General features: G+C 44.0%; 1 protein-coding gene across 1 annotated transcript; it reads left to right on the forward strand.

The window, feature by feature from the left end:
* On the forward strand, positions 116-15,453 carry BFSP2 (beaded filament structural protein 2). Its single transcript, XM_021388132.1, has 7 exons — positions 116-624; positions 5,772-5,854; positions 7,352-7,508; positions 8,810-8,971; positions 13,210-13,341; positions 14,137-14,357; positions 15,215-15,453. Exons 1-7 carry the CDS (start codon positions 178-180, stop codon positions 15,216-15,218), a joined length of 1,206 nt encoding a protein of 401 aa, XP_021243807.1. The 5' UTR covers positions 116-177; the 3' UTR covers positions 15,219-15,453.

Consider the following 17,654-nt stretch of genomic DNA (forward strand, 5'->3'; position numbering starts at 1 on the left):
ATTTCCCCTGAAATGGATTGCTGACCCAGCGGCCGTCCAGACAAAGCACAAAGCCCGCCTTCCAGAAAGCCGTCGCACAAAGCCGAAAGCCCCACCGAGCCCCGACCTGCTGGGCTCGACACATCCCTCCCGCCAGTGCGGGGCTGGCGGCGAGGCTGAGCGGGCCGCAGCGGCAGCATGCCCTTGCCCAGGCGCCGGTCGTCCTTCCTGGGGCAGCAAGCCCCTTCCTCCACCACCGAGAGCGTGGGGGGCCCGGGGCGCCGGGTGAGCGTGGGCAGCCTGTCGAGACCGCCCGGTGTCTATGTGGGTGCCGTGCCCACCGGAGGAGTGAGCAGCTTGGGCACCCGCGTGTCCCGCCGAGCGCTGGGCATCAGCAGCGTCTTCCTGCAAGGCCTGCGCAGCTCCTGCTCCGCTGTGCCCCTGGCCGCGGGGCTGGAGAAGGGCAGGGGGCTCTCCTATGAGAGCCTGAATGGCTGCCTAGTGGAGTACATCGAGAAGGTGCGAGCCCTCGAGCAGGTCAACCAGGAGCTGGAGGAGCACATCCGTGTCTACTTGGACAAGAAGTCCTCCAGTGTGGGCAGCTGGGGCGCGCTGCGGGAGAGCTGGGAGGCCGTGTACCACCAGGTGAGCGGCAGGGCATGGCAGGGCTGGGGAGAAGCGCAGCATATCCCGATGCACGCAGCCCAGACGGAGGGTTTTAAGTCTGTCCTCATGATAATTACAGCCTTATCGTTTCACAGTGTGCCGTGGAAGATGCTTATTAAGGAGGAGAATTGCCTGAGGCATCCAGTGCATAGGAGTGATTGAAATGCACCCCAAGGTGCCACAGCCTGCTCTCATGGAAATGGGCGATTTCTTTAATATTTTTCTTCCTTTGCTGTGGTTATTAAGCTGAGCATCAAAATTATTGAAAGAAAATTGCTAGGACTCAATTAGTTTATCCATCATCATGATATCATTACAAGCATGTTGGTTGTGTTTTTGGTTTTTTTTTAATTAGCAATTCAGATTTTTACTTTATTCCCTCGTTTGCTTAATCACATTTTCAAAAGCTATATTTATTGAAAAATAATAATTACGTGACTGCAAATGAGCGACTCCATCCCTTCCCTTCGTGTTGTGGCCGCCCCCTGCTCCCACCTCCCCAGGGGGTGCAGGCTTCGCAGTCCTTGGAGGCTCTGAAGGAGCCCTGTTGCCTGTGTGCAGGCAACATTACAGGTTTTACAGAGTACTTATCAATCTCCCTGGCCTCTATCCAGGTGCTACTTTTCCCAAGGCAGTGAAACAAAAGGCCACTCTCGCTTCCTTTGTGCTTTTCTCCTTTGGGCTCTGAAAATAGGCCCAGCAGTGAGAGGCTGGCCAAAAGCATTGCAATTTTAGTGCTTGGCACCTGAGCAGCAGCACGTGGATCACGTGCCTTTAGTCTGACCTAGCTTTGAATTGGAATGTGTTGGAGACAATGGTCTGATAGAAACCATTTGTTTCAGCATGTGGAAGGAAAGATTAGGCCAGGATCTTCCAATGTTTTCCCATGAAGGCATCATGTGCAAAATTAAAAGCCCAAATGATTTTCTGTTATATGAATAATCAACCCATGAGACTCATTATCACACCTGAGGCCATGTACTCAGCAGCATCCAGAAAGGCATCAGGCATTGGTAAGAAAAGCAAAACTATGCAAAGCTATAAATAAAGCATAGCTAAGAATTTGGAAGGTGTAGTAAATTGTGCAATTCCAAATCTGGTCTGATCTCTGCTAAAATGAAAAGCTGCCAGCCACCAGGACTAAGTTTGGCCTGTAAGTGCCATCACACTTCAGCAGGGATGGAGACTGCGAGCTCCTCGAAGCACTCAGTTTTCCTTGCAGCCAGAGATAACCCAGTGAATGTGGGTGTTGGTGCAGCCTGGTGAATCAGAAACTTCTATTCAAATATGATACCTTTGCTAAAAGTTCAAGTTGTGTTTTCACGCCCACAAGGTGAAGTTGAAGAAAACTGCTGAGGCATTCTGATTGTTTCATATCACAAATATTCAGTGTTAACTTGAGATGAAAAAACACACTTTCAGAAGGTGCACGTGCATCACAGATCCGAATGCAGAAAGACAATGTGGGGCTTAAAGGAGCTTTTATTATTTGTATTTGTGATTTGTCTAACACATGCCATCCTGGCAGAGAGTGAAGGCTGCAGGAGCCCTGCGAGGCAGCACAGTCCGGCTCTGGGCTTTGCAAATGGAGCCAGCAGGGCCCTCCCATGTCCCGCAGACACAAGCAAGGGTGTTTCCCAAATTGCTGCATTGCATCTTTTTCTATGTGTGTCAGCAAAGTGACTGCAGATCAGTCTCATGCTGTGCATTTGGATCTAGCTGTTGATTATTAGGAGAATTAAATCAAAGGAAAGAGCCACTAGATGGGAGTCTTACATCTCTTCTTTTTAAACCAGTAAAAGGGGTCATGTAAATCAGAGAGAATTTCTCATGAAACTTGGTTTCTATATAGAGACTACAGAGTAATAATCCTTCAGGTTCACTGCTGTATTTAAATGGTACACTTCTGCTGATTACAGTGGTGACAGACATCTTCCGAATCCTTTTTTTATACCATTTTTATTTCCATGGCACTGTTCAGGCTTGTGCCATCTTGGGAAGCCCTGAACTTGCCACGAGACATCTGGTGCCAGCAGCAGGTCTGCGAGGAGTTTCTTACTGCCTGCTGGAGAGGGTCAGCTGCGACCCACAGGTTACCCCAAATGCTTCAGCAAAACCAAAGGATTACTATTACAAAGCACTCTGAAAAAACAGTTTGCCTGCGCATAGAGGCAGAAATGCAGGCAGTGGAAAATCACCAGCTCTTCCCTGCTCCTGCTCCCAGTGCAAACCGTAAGCCATTTTGCACTGAACTCAACTTCTCTGCTTAGTGATTACCATCTCTCTGAACTGCGCCACACATATTTGCTGGCAAGATGTTCCCAGTTTCCTCAAAGGCTTTCATTTTCCTTAGACATTCGGTCAGATATCGCAACTGCGTGGGCTCACTGCTGGAGGCAAATGGACTTGTTTTGGCAGGTCAGGGCAAATCACAGGGCAGCATTTATTTACCCAGAGAAGAGCCAGGGAAAAAAATATAAGCTTCATCCATTCATGTATGAGCGACAGCAGGAGGACAAAATGCAATAATTTCTGTAGAAACTAAGGGGAAAAAAAGATTCCAGGATCAAATTTTCTAAAACTGAGGAGAGAGAAGAAGATTCAGTCAGTGTGTGGGTCAGAGAACTGCTCCTACCTCCATGCCGCTGCCATGTGGTCTTTCTCCATCCTGCAAGGGGACCTAAGCAGCATGGCCCCAAAGCCCCAAAATGCCCCAGAAGGGAGTACCTGGGGCTCAGTGCTAGTCCAGGGAGGCTGCAACAGAGCAGGGAGGAGGAAATAAGGGTCTGAGTGCTGAAGCTGAGCCATCTGAGCATGCAGGAGAGCACGTAAAGGTCTTGTGGCTGGTCTGGCTGCTGTGCCACAAGGCATGTTCTCTGCCCACACCTGCAGCTTTTGTAACATCTCTGATTTCTGTGCATTACTCTGTGCTTTGAAGGTTTCTCAGATCTAAACTGAGGCTTTTTTTGGCCCTTGGTGACATTTGTGGGGTTCCTCCCCTCTGTCTAGAAGTTATTTTCATGACACATGTTGGAACTTGCAGTCTTTGAGATGGCCCGATCCTCTATCATATCATTTGGAACTGGCCAAGAAATCCCAGAGTTATAAAATTGTCAGCTCAACATGCAATGGCATGAGTTCTGTTTCCTCTGGAAGCCAGGCTAAGCCAAAGCTGGTAGGAATGGGCCTCCAGCCATGGGCCTCCAGCCACGGCCACCTTTTCCTGTTGCTCATAACAGCAGGCGAGAAGTAAGCAAGTATTGCTTTTACTCTAGCGCCTCCTGAGATTTAAAAAATGTAGAGTGCTACTAACTTCTGCCGTGGACATCTCAACGTGGAGGATAGGTTATTCCTCCAGCTCTCTCCTAGTCCATGAGTTTGTAAGACATTTATGGCAGTGAGCCACTTTTTGTAATGATTGATGTTAATTACCACATACCAATGCTTCAGCCTTGCATTTCCCCCTCCACCCCTTCAGCGAGCAGCAGGCCAAGGAGCAGGTAGGAGGACCACACTAAGGCACCAATCCCACTGGCGGTACTTGGGATGACTTGTCTGGACGCAGCCTTGATGTCTCCCTGTTGCGCAGCGTGTTTCACCTTGGGAGAACAGAACACTTCAAGGAATTTGCAATCCCATACAGTTGCAGAATTAATTATCCAAAGTAAGATTTCTACATCAAGAGTTCTTAAGCACTGGAGTAGGCTCCCCAGGGAGGTGGTTGAGTCACCATCCCTGAATGTGTTTAAAAACTGTTTGGATGTGGTGCACACGGACATGATTTAGCGGTGGGTTGTTAGGGTAGTACGGTTAGGTTGCGGTTGGACTCGCAATTGGACTTGATCTTGAAGGTCTTTTCCAACATGAGCAATTCTATTCTATTCTTTAGTTCTCCTGGCCTGCTTAAGAATCTGCTCCTATTCCTGTGGTTGTTTGGTTTCCATCACAAATCTCTGAAGGTATCTCCTGGAACAGACCACAGAGATGTTTGTTTACTCGGCCCATCACAGCCCCACAGGCTCCTGTAGCACCATGCAGCCTTCCACTCTTGGTCCTTCACTACCAACCTTGTCAGATGGTAGCCACTCCCTGAGACAAAGAATTGAGGTGCAGACAGTGGGACTGGATCTGCATGGCGTGCACTTCCAGGTAGCTCCCGAGCTCCAGCTTGATACTGATCCTAGGTGGTTAGTCCCAGCCATCACCATGGCCCCTCTGGCTTCAGCCTTCGTTCAGCTCCACCAGAATGCAGCAGGGGCCTCGGGAGGCTGGGCCTGTGGAAACTCTGGTCTAAGTGTTTGCTGTCACTCCAGTAGCAAACTGGGCCTTTCTTAGGTCACCTCTATGGCTCAGTACATGTGACACTTCAGGGCAGGCTGTGGCCTTATTTACCTTTTTATCATTTTGTATAACCCTCTTGAATCCCAACAGAGTGCTGTGTCACAGGCCTTTCAGGTTTGATTGCCCCTCAAGTGCCTCCTGGGGATTAAAGCTACACCATAGCAATGATACCACAGTCTTATTTGCACAATCTCTCCAAAGCACTTCACATTCAGTGTAATAATCTTTGAAGACTGACTGCTTCCCAGGTCTCGTATCTACAGCAAGAGCGTACGCAATCCCATCAGAGAAGAAAAACGGCACTCTGGGAGCTGAGGACCACTCACTCAAGGCACAAGCATCAAATATTCCTTGGCTCACCGAAGAAGATGACCCTGAGGAGGACTGCTGATATGGGAAGTAGAATAGGAGCTGCATAAGTGCTGCTTAAATTGTATCTAGAAACTCTAAGTGGGACTTAAATCTGAAGGTACCTTGTGTGCAGTAATGAATTTTACCCCCTGTGACCAGCTGACAATCGAGATGAATGTGTCTCTACAAGAAGACGAATCCTTAGGAGCAATGAACATGTCAGTGAAAAATCACAACCTATTTGCAGACAATTTGTGAATTGATATGTACAAAACTCTCTGATTAAATTACCTGGAATGAGTCACGTGAACAGCCCCAGGCTAAAAGATTGCTTTCAGAATCGGAACAATTCATCTGCTTAAGACAGATGGGCCGTGCAGGTAGCGCCTGTGTGAGACGCTAATTGCTTGAGCTGTGTTGTCTCTCCCTTCCAGGTGGGTGAAGCGGTTCTTGAAAACGCCCGTCTCATGCTGCACACCGAGAACATTCAGGCCTCTGCTGAAGACTTTAAGGACAGGTAGACCTGTGGCCGCTTCTCTGACACTTTCCCTTGGCAAATGCTTACTTGATAGGCTTAGTGTGAGGCTTAGTGACCATTAGCCCACCTAACGTGGGAGGGTTGTTGTAACACAGCAAAATAACTACAATTCTAACATTAGTTTGGAACACATTCTGAAGATTAATAATTGTTAATCTAATCATTTGTAATGTTATTCTTTGATATATGGGCATTTATCTCTTCCTGAGAGGTCAGTATTCATTCAGATTAGTGTCGATACTTCACAGAGGCGAACGTTCATGTGATTTTTAGTTCCAATTTGCAGTGTCGCAGCAGTGGTTTTAGAACTGTTGACCATTTTGCTGCAGCATCTGGAACACGAACACTGCACCACTGCGAACCTCACTGTGGAAACATCAGATAAGAAAAGAGAAATGGGCTATGCTCATTTTCCTTGTCTTCACTGAGAGAAATGAATAGTGAAAGAAGATCCTAAGTGCTGATAAACCACTTTTTAAGAAGTCTTTTTGTTTGCGAAGCCTAATATTTATGTACATGAGTACAGGAAGCTCTGTAAGTTTTACTCACAGGGCCTGATCGTTCTAGTTTTTACTCATAATGGACTTGCACATTTACAAATAGCTATTTCCCATGATATTTGTCGTCCCTTAAACTTCTGATTCTCCGCCAGATATTATTTATTTAATCACATCAGAATGTGTGTTAGTCATGTTTTTAGGGTTGGCTTTTATTCTAGAAGGGTACAACTCTGAGCTACTCATTTTGTTGCTTTACATGGTGGCAGTCTACACGCATATTTTAAGTGGTTTAAAAAGTAACCCTGAAAAACGTCAACTGACTTATACAGGCAGTTTACACAACAAAAAACAAGGTTAAATCAATCCATTGCACAGCAAAAGCTCCTGGTGCTCACCAGGAACAGCTGCCTCTTTCTCAGCTCTCTCTGCCGTCGCACCTGCAGACTCTGGCCAAACGTTGCCTCACCAGCACTCCTGGTGCACAAACTCACCTCTCCCTCAGCACAGCCTCAGCTCTACCAGCTGCCACCCGATGCCAGCAAATGTGTGCACAGTGGAGAGAATGAGAAACATCCACACTGTTGTTATACTGTATGTCCTGATGGTTTGAGAGTATGGCAGGGAGGGAGCAGGCAGCAGCAGCAGCCACCACAGCAGTCACACTGAGAAACAGAGAAATCCATATATATTCATACGGTGTACAAACACCAGACCTAGTAGAAGACAACTTGCCTCTCTGTGCTTATCAGGAGTGCTGTCAGCCTGGTGCTGCTGCACTGCATCTGGCTGGCCTGGCCTCTTTCATTAGGACCAGAGTTAATGACAAGGTACATCAAGACAAAGGTGAGGGCAGAGCACATCTCGTGTGTTTCTGTGCCTCTGTCAGGAACACAAGAGCTAATTAACAAAATGGTGTCATTAAAAAAATGCACATTTTTCTTGCTGAGCTGTGCCTATTTTATTTTCCTCTCTACAGGTATGAAAATGAGCAGCCATTCAGAAAGGCAGTGGAAGATGAAATTAATTCCCTTTACAAAGTGATTGATGATGCTAATTTAACTAAAATGGATCTGGAGAGCCAGATAGAAAGCATGAAAGAGGAGCTAACTTTGCTGTCAAAGACTCATGAAGAAGTAAGTCCAGGCTTGGGACACTGCAGAGCTATGTGTGCCTGCTTCATGTGGCTGGCATTGTGCACTGGGCAGAGCAAGCACTGCAACACTGCACCTGCCATCTCTTGATGGGGGAAACTTCCTATTACTGTCCTCCCTGTTAATTTAAATCACTAACCTTTGAGGCATTATCAAATTACATAGATGTGCGTTTTAACTCTTTCTTGTCTGATAGATATGGCACAGAACAGATGTCCTTACCCCATTTCTTGCTGGACACAAGACAAGATGTTCATGGGGTTGGACAGATGAATGTAGAAATCCCAGCAGCAAGAGGTCTGATTCACAGCTGCAGAGATGTAAAGAGAAAATGTCTGTGCAGGAAAGTAGCTTTGGTTCTGCAGCACTGACACTGGGTGCTAACTCACTGTGGCTCAGGGTGTGGCTAAGCATGATGCCTGGTTCTCAAAACTGAGCCTCCCCTGAGCAGTGCACGGCTGAAGCAAGCCGCAGGGACAGGCAGCTGGAAGCAGATCACCATATTGCCCAGCTTCACAATACATTCCCAGTTACTCATTATATTCACCTGCATTATTTGCATGACAGTGGTTTAATTCCTTCAGCAAGGGTTTCAGGATCTGGCCCAAATCTTCACAACAGGGCTTCAATTAGGCAGCTGCTACTTAACTCACATAAGAGGCAGCCAGCAGTTGTGCTGATGGTTCTACTGTAGAGGAGAGATTGAATTGGAATGTATCACAGATATGAGGTTCTATCCTTACATCTCTTTTAGCTGATTTTTTTTTAGCTGATTTTTCCAAATACGCAATATTGGTAGGCATGTGGAGGCTTGGGTTGCCAAGGGAAAGCTTCATCCCCTCCCCACTTTCATGAGCCTATGCCCAGGACTAGCTTTTTGCTGAAAGTGACCAGTGGCTTCAGTACCACTGAAAGCCATCAGAAAGATGGAATTTGTTTCAGATAAGTTGAAAAACACAGAAAATTGAAAGAAAGATCCCCTTTAAACTTCCATGTATTACTGCAGTGTTTCTTGTGAAACACACAAAGTTGGCATTGATGCTGTTCTCTGCCTGTGGCATAAAGAAAACAACAGCTTCCCAGCAGCTTCTCTCCCTCTGCATTTAGCCAGTGCCACTGAAAAAGAAACCCTCCAGTGCACTAAATCACTAACACTGAGACACCACTGGGGACCAGGTTTAATTTCTCTGGGGCACCAAAATAGCTCCTCCTCAAACCCCTCTGTGATGCTACCATTCAGTTGTCCATTTCACTTTTTCTTATGTCTGTTATTGTTGTTCAAGGACGTGAAGGTATTGTACAAACAGCTTGCTGGTTCTCAGCTGGAAGAACTTGATGTTCCCCTGGGAAGTGGCCTGGACAACATACTGGAAAAAATCCGAATCCACTGGGAGAGAGACATTGAAAAGACTCGTGCTGAGGCAGGTGCCCTGCTCCGTACCAAGGTAAACATTGACACCAGTCCCCATAAGTTACTCCAATATTTAGAGATTCAAAACAAACCTAAAATCTGTCCAGCGCTTTGCAGTAACTTCAAGGGCTGGTTTTTGGTTTGGGTGTTTTGTGGTTGTTTTTGTTTGGAAATGGCCCCACTGATATCACAGGTATTTGTGGGAGACTTCTAAGGGCTCTGCAATGTTGGCTAAGAAAAATGAGCTTCATCACTTAATACCTCCTGTGTAGGATGCACCCTACTTGCTGGGGCCTTTGCTGGAGAACGTACAGAGACCCATAAATCAAAAGGGCAAAATACATCGCTCTACACTAATTATACAGCTATGCATTCCTTGTGGGTTTCTCCTTGAAATTGTTTCCTTTGGCAGCAGTGGGAAAATTGGAAATGAAAAGTGATGATAATAGGCATTCCCTTTGAAAGTTGTCTTCTCTCCTGATGCTGGGTCTAAACCAGCTGTCTAATGGAGCTTTTCCTCTGCCATGAAGGATCGCTCATTTTCCTGCCTGATTGAAGTATTTTTGCAGAGCTGAAGCATTAAGTTCATGATCCTGTATTTTAACAGCTATCTAATTCTGAGTTGGCTGTGACACACCAAATCACAACTGCAGCTGTGCTACAGAAATATTTAGCAAAAAACACAGTCTCATCTGTCCTTTGATACAGAGTTTCTATGGGAGGGATAGGGGGCAGCAGAGCCAAAGAGAAAGAAGAAAAGCAAGAAATACGTTTGCAAAGATATATGCAAGCTCTCAGTGGATGTTTACTTTACAAATGAAGAAAACAAATCCTATGACAACAATGATATCTAAGATGCTAGGGAATGTACAAGGGGCCAACGAGGAGTTTATCCTGGAGGACCCACATTCTTCAGTGACCTCACTTTCCTGTCCTAATTATTCCTCTATCTGTACAAACACTGTTTCAACTTCATTCTCTCCATGTCCTTCATACCTCCAGTCTTTCAGCTGCTCACAGATAAGATGTGGAGAGAAAACTGCCAGCTCATAATGACCATTTGATCCTGCAGTTGTGTTTTCAGTTGAGGCCAATACCAGATGTGGCAGGGAATCTTTGACAGGCAGACAAAGCCTAGCCGCTCCCTATTTAGCCACCTTAGTCAAATCTCTTCTTACTTAGAGATTTGTTGCAGCTGTACTTGTTTTGATTTGCTTTTCTAATGGGAGAAAAAACCAGAATATCAGAGATTTGTGGGAAGAACAGTTCTGATTTTGAACAGGTTCTGGTATGACATCCTAGTTTGGGTTCTTTTTGTCTCCAAATTAAACTCAAATGATGCAGCTTTGTATCTCAGCCAGATACATACACATTGTTACTATTTATACAGGTAACAGCAGCTATGCTAATTATGTCCAGCCTTTTTTCCAATTTATGCCATCCTATGCCGCCGAGTCACGCCACTTTGTCATCCAAATGGTGACAAATTTGTCTTTGCTGTTTCCCAACATTGAAAGAGGATGAGAATTTGTTAACTTCTGACCAATTCCTTGCCTCATTTGCTTTTTCTTCTGGCTGGACTTGCAATTTTGGGTGTATTTTCATGGATATTTAGGCACCAAAACATAACAGTTTATACCTAATGGGGTTTTATGTGGGATGTTTTAGTTGAATAAGTAACCTTAAAGCTCCAGTCCTTTGCTTTGAGCTCTGCACTTAATGCACAAATTCTTTCCCTGAATTGACACAGTAATTTAAACCTTTGTAAGGCATGAAAGCTACTTAAAGTTATTTGGCTTTTTCTTTTTCTCCTGAAAGTGGCTTTACTTTGTACTGCTCAACACTGATCTCCACTTAGTGAAATGGTGCTGTTCATTCATGAAGTTTGATTCCACAAATTTTCCTCTGCTTGTTACTAATCTGCATTGTTTTCTGCCACCCGTAAGTCTTTCTAGTTCATGATTTATCCATGAGGCAGTACAGTTTGATGCACCATGCTGTTAAACTTCTGTCATAATGAACCTAGACCTTAATCCTCCTCTGCATGTCCTATCTCTTGACCAGCTGTTGATCCGTGGCAATGCTCTGTCCTGCACACACAATTGCACAGCTTTCCCTGTCATCCCCCACATTATCTCTCATAAAAGGTTTTGAAAATCTTGTGGATTTTGTCAGCTGTTTCTCCCTCCTTCACTGCTTTGCTAACACATTCCCTGACCAGTGAAGAGATTAACAAAGCCCGCACCCCTCTATAGATATCATGCTGATCAGACCTTGGATGTTGGCATTCTATCCCTAATCATACTTTAATTATCTTGATTCCATTAAAAAGACATTAATGAGAGATTCTGCATTCTTGCAAAATGCCTGGCTCAGAATTGCACAGATGTTTTTGAAATCCATACATTCCTAAGACATTCAAACACTAAAGAGCTAAAGATTTAAGGGGATGATTGCATTCTCTGCTTCTATTATCCAGCTGTTTGTGGACACCACAATCCAGTACAGCCTTTCTTTGTGGAGTGTCTCAGGAACAGGAAACACAGAGGCCCCAGAAAATACCAGCTGCCTAGTGAAGAGGGTACAAATATTATGTCTGCACTTCTCTGCAGAAGGAATCCAAAATCTGAGGCCAAATTTCATGCCCAGCAGCACCTTCCACATCGACTCTTTGAGATAACTCAACTGGTAATCCTGGAAGGAGGACACAGAAACTTTGTGTACACCAAAACCATTACTGCTCATCCAGTGCATCTCTTCCTATGCCATCCTCAATATTTAAGGTCTGATGGGCCATCTCCATCTGCCTGTTATGTCATTCACATCACTAGACTTAGGGAGCCTTAAAAGCTTAGGGCAACTCCTACAGGAGCCCCAGCAACACATGGGCCACCAGTAAGCTGAACAGTGAACGTGAATGAATGATTGATGGAAGGCATCATGGAACGTGTGTAGGGTGTAAATACAGATGAAAAGGCATCCTTCTTGCCCAATGTCTCCCTTTAAAAAGAGGTATTTACAGTCCTAGTGTCATCATAATACGCAGACTACATTCACAACACAACTTAGGAGACAAATTACTGCAGAGTGGCAAGTCCAAGATCTGGGTCTGGGTTCACTCAAACCAGTGACGAGAAAAGATATGTATCCCTGAAGCACAACATCTATAAAACGTTTCTGGAAAATACAGCTTTGTGAAACTTGCTGAAAAGGACAGTTTTGATCTGTGGTTTGAAATCCATCCCTGTGCAACACAGGTTCATAAATCCTAAATTCTATTTGAGACTTAACTGCTGCTTAAATGTCACAAGGTCTTTGCTGAGATTTGGGATGCAGCTGAGATTATCTCACTCCCAATAACCAAGGTGTATGGTTCACCTCATGTTACAATAAAATGAGGAGTTCTACAGATGACTCTAGCCTGTCACAAAAATGATTTCTGGTGCATAGTCCTAGGGCTTTTATTATTACCATTATCTTATCTTAATACATAAAATAAAAGTATGCATAATTAGAAAATCAGGAGAGAAACAAGATGAAATTTCTGGGTAGAATGGAAGCATTTTACATGGTTTAACTTCAGTGGTAACCTGGAGAAAATATAGGATTTGACTGAAGAATCAATTACACTTGCTAGAGAACCCAGAGCTACGGCCTGAAAACCTAGATCACAAACCTCATTATAAGTATAGAAAATTTATTTTTGTTAAAGTATGTTTTCCTTCAGCTATATTAAAGGAGCCTGAATTTAACATATATAAAAAATCGCAAGCAACAAAAGCATTAAATTGCATGACTTAATTAACAGAAACAGAATTATTTTTTTTTTTGCCTTTTGTGAAATAAATTCTTCTCTGATTCATAGAATCCTATTTGAAAAAGGATGGTGTGAATACTTCTGAAATTAAATGGGTCAAGTGAAAACACTTAACGTCTGAAAATTGTTATTATAGTATAGCCACAAAGAAAAGGAATAATTACAGCAATGTTGTCTTTTTATAGGTGATTGTAAACATGCTAGTAGAAATGTTGAATGGCTTTCGTTGCCATAGGCAAAGTATGTATGCTTACATGTATAAGCCATTTTACAGTAAGTGCGTAGACATGAGTAACTATCCAAACCATTAATTCAAGGAATTTAATATATAGCAATCAAAATCAAAATCAGAATTGCCACAAACTGAGAAAAAATATTAACTATCATGTTGGGATGTAAGGCAACTAAAACATAACTTGAGTACGCTATGACAAGAAGTCATAATCTTGCACCAGCAACAGGCTGAAGCAACAGCTGCAGTGCGAAGCCAAGAGGAAGAACTGGTAGAGGGCCTCAGAACCGAGTTCCATGAAACTGCCTGCAAAATACAGAGCTTGCAAGCCGAAACTGAATCCTTGAGAACCTTGGTAAGTAACACTGGTTTTGAATGGTTATCTTCTGTGTGAATTCAGCATGCCTTCTGAAGAGATCATGCCCATGTTGTGTGTTCAGTATCTCCATACTCACCTTAATAGTAAGTTTCACTGAGACTGCTGGGTAGGTTGTATTCTATAACACAGAATAGTTCAGCTGGAAGGGACTTTCAGTGACCATCTAGACCAACTGCCTGGCCTCTTCAGGTGTAATCAAAAGCTAAGACATGTTACTGAGGGCATTGTCCAAATGCCTCTTGAGCACTGACAGGCATGATGCACGAGCCACCTTGCTAGGAAGCTTGTTCCAGTATTTGACCAACCTCACTGTAGAGCAATTTTTCCTCATGTCAAGTCTGAGCCTCCCCTGGTGTAGCTTTGTTCTGTTCCCATCCTGCTATTGCCTCCCAAGAGTAGAGCCAGCACACCCCTCTGCTTACTCTCCTCATGGAGCTGGAGAGAGCAATGAGATCACTTCTTGGCCTTCTCCAGACAATGTAATTCAAGCACCCTCAGCCCCTCCTCACAGGACATGCCTCCCAACCCTGTCACAAGCTTTGTTGCCCTCCTCTGTCTGCTTTCAAGAGGAGTCCGGCACCTTGGAACCAAACTGGTTTAGCTTTTGTAATGATTGATAATACACATTTTTCAGAGTGTTTAACAAAAGGAATTCTCAAAATATTAGACTGCCACTTAAGCATATTCAATGAAGATATTGGCCAAACTTGAATTAAAATTACTCTGAAGTATATTAAAACTGTTTTAATGTCTGCTGTCCTGGCCTTATAGAAGAGGGGTCTGGAGAATTCCCTATATGATGCCAAGCACTGGCATGACATCGAACTGCAGAACCTGGGCTCTGTCATCTCCAAGCTGGAGGCAGAGATGGCAGAAATCAAAGCAGAAACTGAGCAGCAGCAGCGGGATCGTGAGAATCTGCTGACCAACAAGCAGCAGCTAGAGAAAGACATTGCTGCATATCATTGCCTTCTGGATGGAGAACAAAGCAGGTACATTCATCTGAAACATGCACGTGCACTCTGGGAAGAGATTGTGACTAGAGCAGTTCTCAGGTTTCTTTAGGCGGGGTGATAGGTGATTAGGCTTGGAGAAGCTGCCAAAGGGAAAGAACACCCCAAATCCAGCCATGATGAAATTCCTGATATGTTGGAGAGGGCTGCTTTCCAGCACTGTCACAAAAGGATGAAGTTTAGAAATACAGCAGAAGGTCTAACAGCCTCACTTCCCTGAAGACAAAATCTGAGATTAAAAAGCTACTGCACCACCTGGGGGCTATGCCACTGGCTGCAAACCATCCATGCTTTTGTTTCTGTTTTTTGCCTTGGGTACATTACACCTTCCCTCCTCTTCCAGCTATACAGTCAAAACATTAAAGCTGTCTTCTTAGGGAAGCTCCCTTTCTAATCACATAAGTTGCCCCTGAAGTCTGAGAACAGAATTTGGCCCACTCGGCGTGCCTTTTGTGAAGAAACATAATTCAGATTTCTAACAGTCACCCTCAGGGAATAGCCTATCAACTCTTTTACAGTGTTGGGTTGCTTGGCTAGTTGTTTTTTGGGGTTTTTTTCTGTGTGTGTGTGCGTTTTTAAGATTCTTAGTCACTGTTAGTCATGGAACTTCTGAGGATCTGAATCACAGATTTTGACTTGCTCTTCTGCTCAGGTCAGGGAGAAATTTTTACTCATCCTGAAATAAAAAAAAAGTGTATCAGATTTGTCTTCTGTTGCACAGTCAGATCCCGACGAAGCTGATGAGATTTCACCAGCTGAACTAAAGAAAGCACTCAGTTCAGCAATTGTCCTATTTGTAGTAATGATCAATCTTATTTTATTTTTTTAACTTTCAGTTGATTATGAAATTCCCAGCCCATAGAAGATCATTGCCATTCAAAGCAAAAGAAGATGTCACTGCTAAGTATGTTCTTGGAAGCTAAATGCCCATCAAAGCAGCCTGCTTTATTCAGTTTGATTCAACAATCAAAGTAGGTTGTAGCTTGAACAACTTTATTAGACCCTCTTCATGTACTTGCTTTGCTTACAGATTTCAATTTCCTCATGTTGTTAAAATTATAATAAAATTAAAGAATATCGGAGTTTTTTTGTTTGACTTTTTCTGTCAGTATTTTTCATGATAGTTGAGGGGGGCTACGTTAATAGCATAGTGCCTCTACTTCCCACCACGCCAACCATTTCTTGGTTTTAGTACAAATACATTAAGACTGGACCACTCCTCCACTATGCGAACAGCACAAATGGCAAGTGCTCTCTTGTGACCAGCAGCTCATTAGTGTGAAATGTAATTAAAATAAGGCCCAAGCAGTTCGGCTGTTACGTTAACTTGATGCAATTAATTCTGAAATACATAAGCTAGCAAGAGCAGTAATACAAGTGTCCCAGCAGTACTTTAGTAAATATGTTTTGACTCTAGACTAAACTTTTGGAAAAGCTGAAGGTGAAGAAGAGCAACAGCAGCTTTGTCTGCAGCCTGGGTAACATCCTTTTATCATCCACTCTGTTGGATCAGGATTTCACGATACAGAAAGAGGGATAAGATGGTTTATTAAGTGGACTCAAAGATGACTTAGAAATAGCATATATTAGAGAACATGGCATGTAGCATCTGCGACAGGTTGAAGGTATTTCAATTTTTAGTTGAAACACTAGCTAACATTACATAGCTTTCATTTTTAATGTCAGTTGAGATCCAAATCCACTCCAAATCCCCTGCGATTGATCCGCCAGTGAAGAAGAAGAATCAGCACACAACTGTCAAACCTTTCCCTGAACATTTCCCACATGTGGGAAGTCCTTCCCGGTGCAATTATTTGACAGACAGTTTCTTGATTAATCTCTGGAAAAAAAAAAAAAAGCCCTGTGAGCATGTACTACCTGGAAGATTTTTCTAAGAAAAAAATTATTAGATTAAGAGATTAGCAAACAACCAAATAGAAAGAAATGATGGCAAATCCCTTTTTTTTTTTCGTACAGAATGTAGGCTCCTCGGAGCAGTGATAAAACTTTCTTCCACATCCGTGCAGAACTTACCGAGTTGAGAAACCATCAAGAATAGTGGTGATGATAGAAAATAGCCACAAAGGGCTGTACATGCGGTGCAGTGGCATAGATCCTTGGGTGGGTGCTAACCGGATTTGCTGTGGCAAAGACTAAACCAGAAGCCTTCTGCAACCTGCTCTGCACGGCAGCTGCACTTTTCGAAGAGCACCTTCTCCAATTTCCTTAGGCAGGCATCTGCCTAAGAGTTACCAAGTTAATGCTCTGCTTGCAATCTGCCAACGTCAAAGCAGCTTGAGGTACTCTCACCTTCATTTCACCAGATGGAGATAATTTGGTACAGAGAAGTCAAGATAAGATAAAACATGAAATGACTGGGAGTGGAAGTCTGTTCCTAACTGCTGCCCAGGTTTTGCATCATCACCCACAACTCCCTTTGGCTTCCCTTTCTGCAGCTTCTCCACATGCATAGTGACTAGTGCAGCACTTCTACAACATGCAGTAGTGATTCATTCCTTGGTCTATATAAAATGCACCACGACAAAATGCACAGGGAACAATGTCCTGGCAAGAAACATTACAGCCACAGGACAGAGGCAAGAGGTGTGCAGGCATGGCAGTATGCCATGGCAAGCATGCTGCACCGTGCACTAACGGCAGGGAGGAAAGAGGCAAAGTCCTCCCAGCAAATCTGTACCCAAGCAGAGGCACTCAGAGCACTGCATCTTACTAAGGGTTGGTTGCACAGGTCAATGATATATCGTGCAGTAGAAACCTGTCTGCTGAGCTCATGCTCCTGTCACTGCAGCGTGGCATTCTGGATAAAGTCCTTGCATTGCAAACATTACTTCTGCCAGTCTGTGCCTGCAAGCCGTTCTTCAGCCAAAAGTCCTCTGCTCAAGGACTGAAGATCACTGAATTCGAGAGGAAAAGAAAAGAACAACAATAATGACCTTTTTTATTAATGACTCCAAAGTGTTACACAGCAAAGATCTCAACCACATAAGCGAATGCAACACATTTGCAGCTGACCGCAAATTCTGCACATCAGCTTGTTTTGGCAGTTTTGCATAAAGCTAGAGGTGGGAGGAAAATCCAGGCATAGCCATATAACTAATGCTTCCTTCAAAGTGTCAACTGAGACATGTCTTTAAACCTAGATCTAAGTCTTCAGAGCCCTAAAACATTGCTGCTATTTTCCATGGTTTCCACTGAGCCTGTTCCAGATTTAACAGCTGAAATTTTTCTTGGTACTTGGCTCCTGACAGGTATTAA

This window comes from Numida meleagris, chromosome 2 (genome assembly GCF_002078875.1).
Source record: "Numida meleagris isolate 19003 breed g44 Domestic line chromosome 2, NumMel1.0, whole genome shotgun sequence".
Lineage (NCBI taxonomy): Eukaryota > Metazoa > Chordata > Aves > Galliformes > Numididae > Numida > Numida meleagris.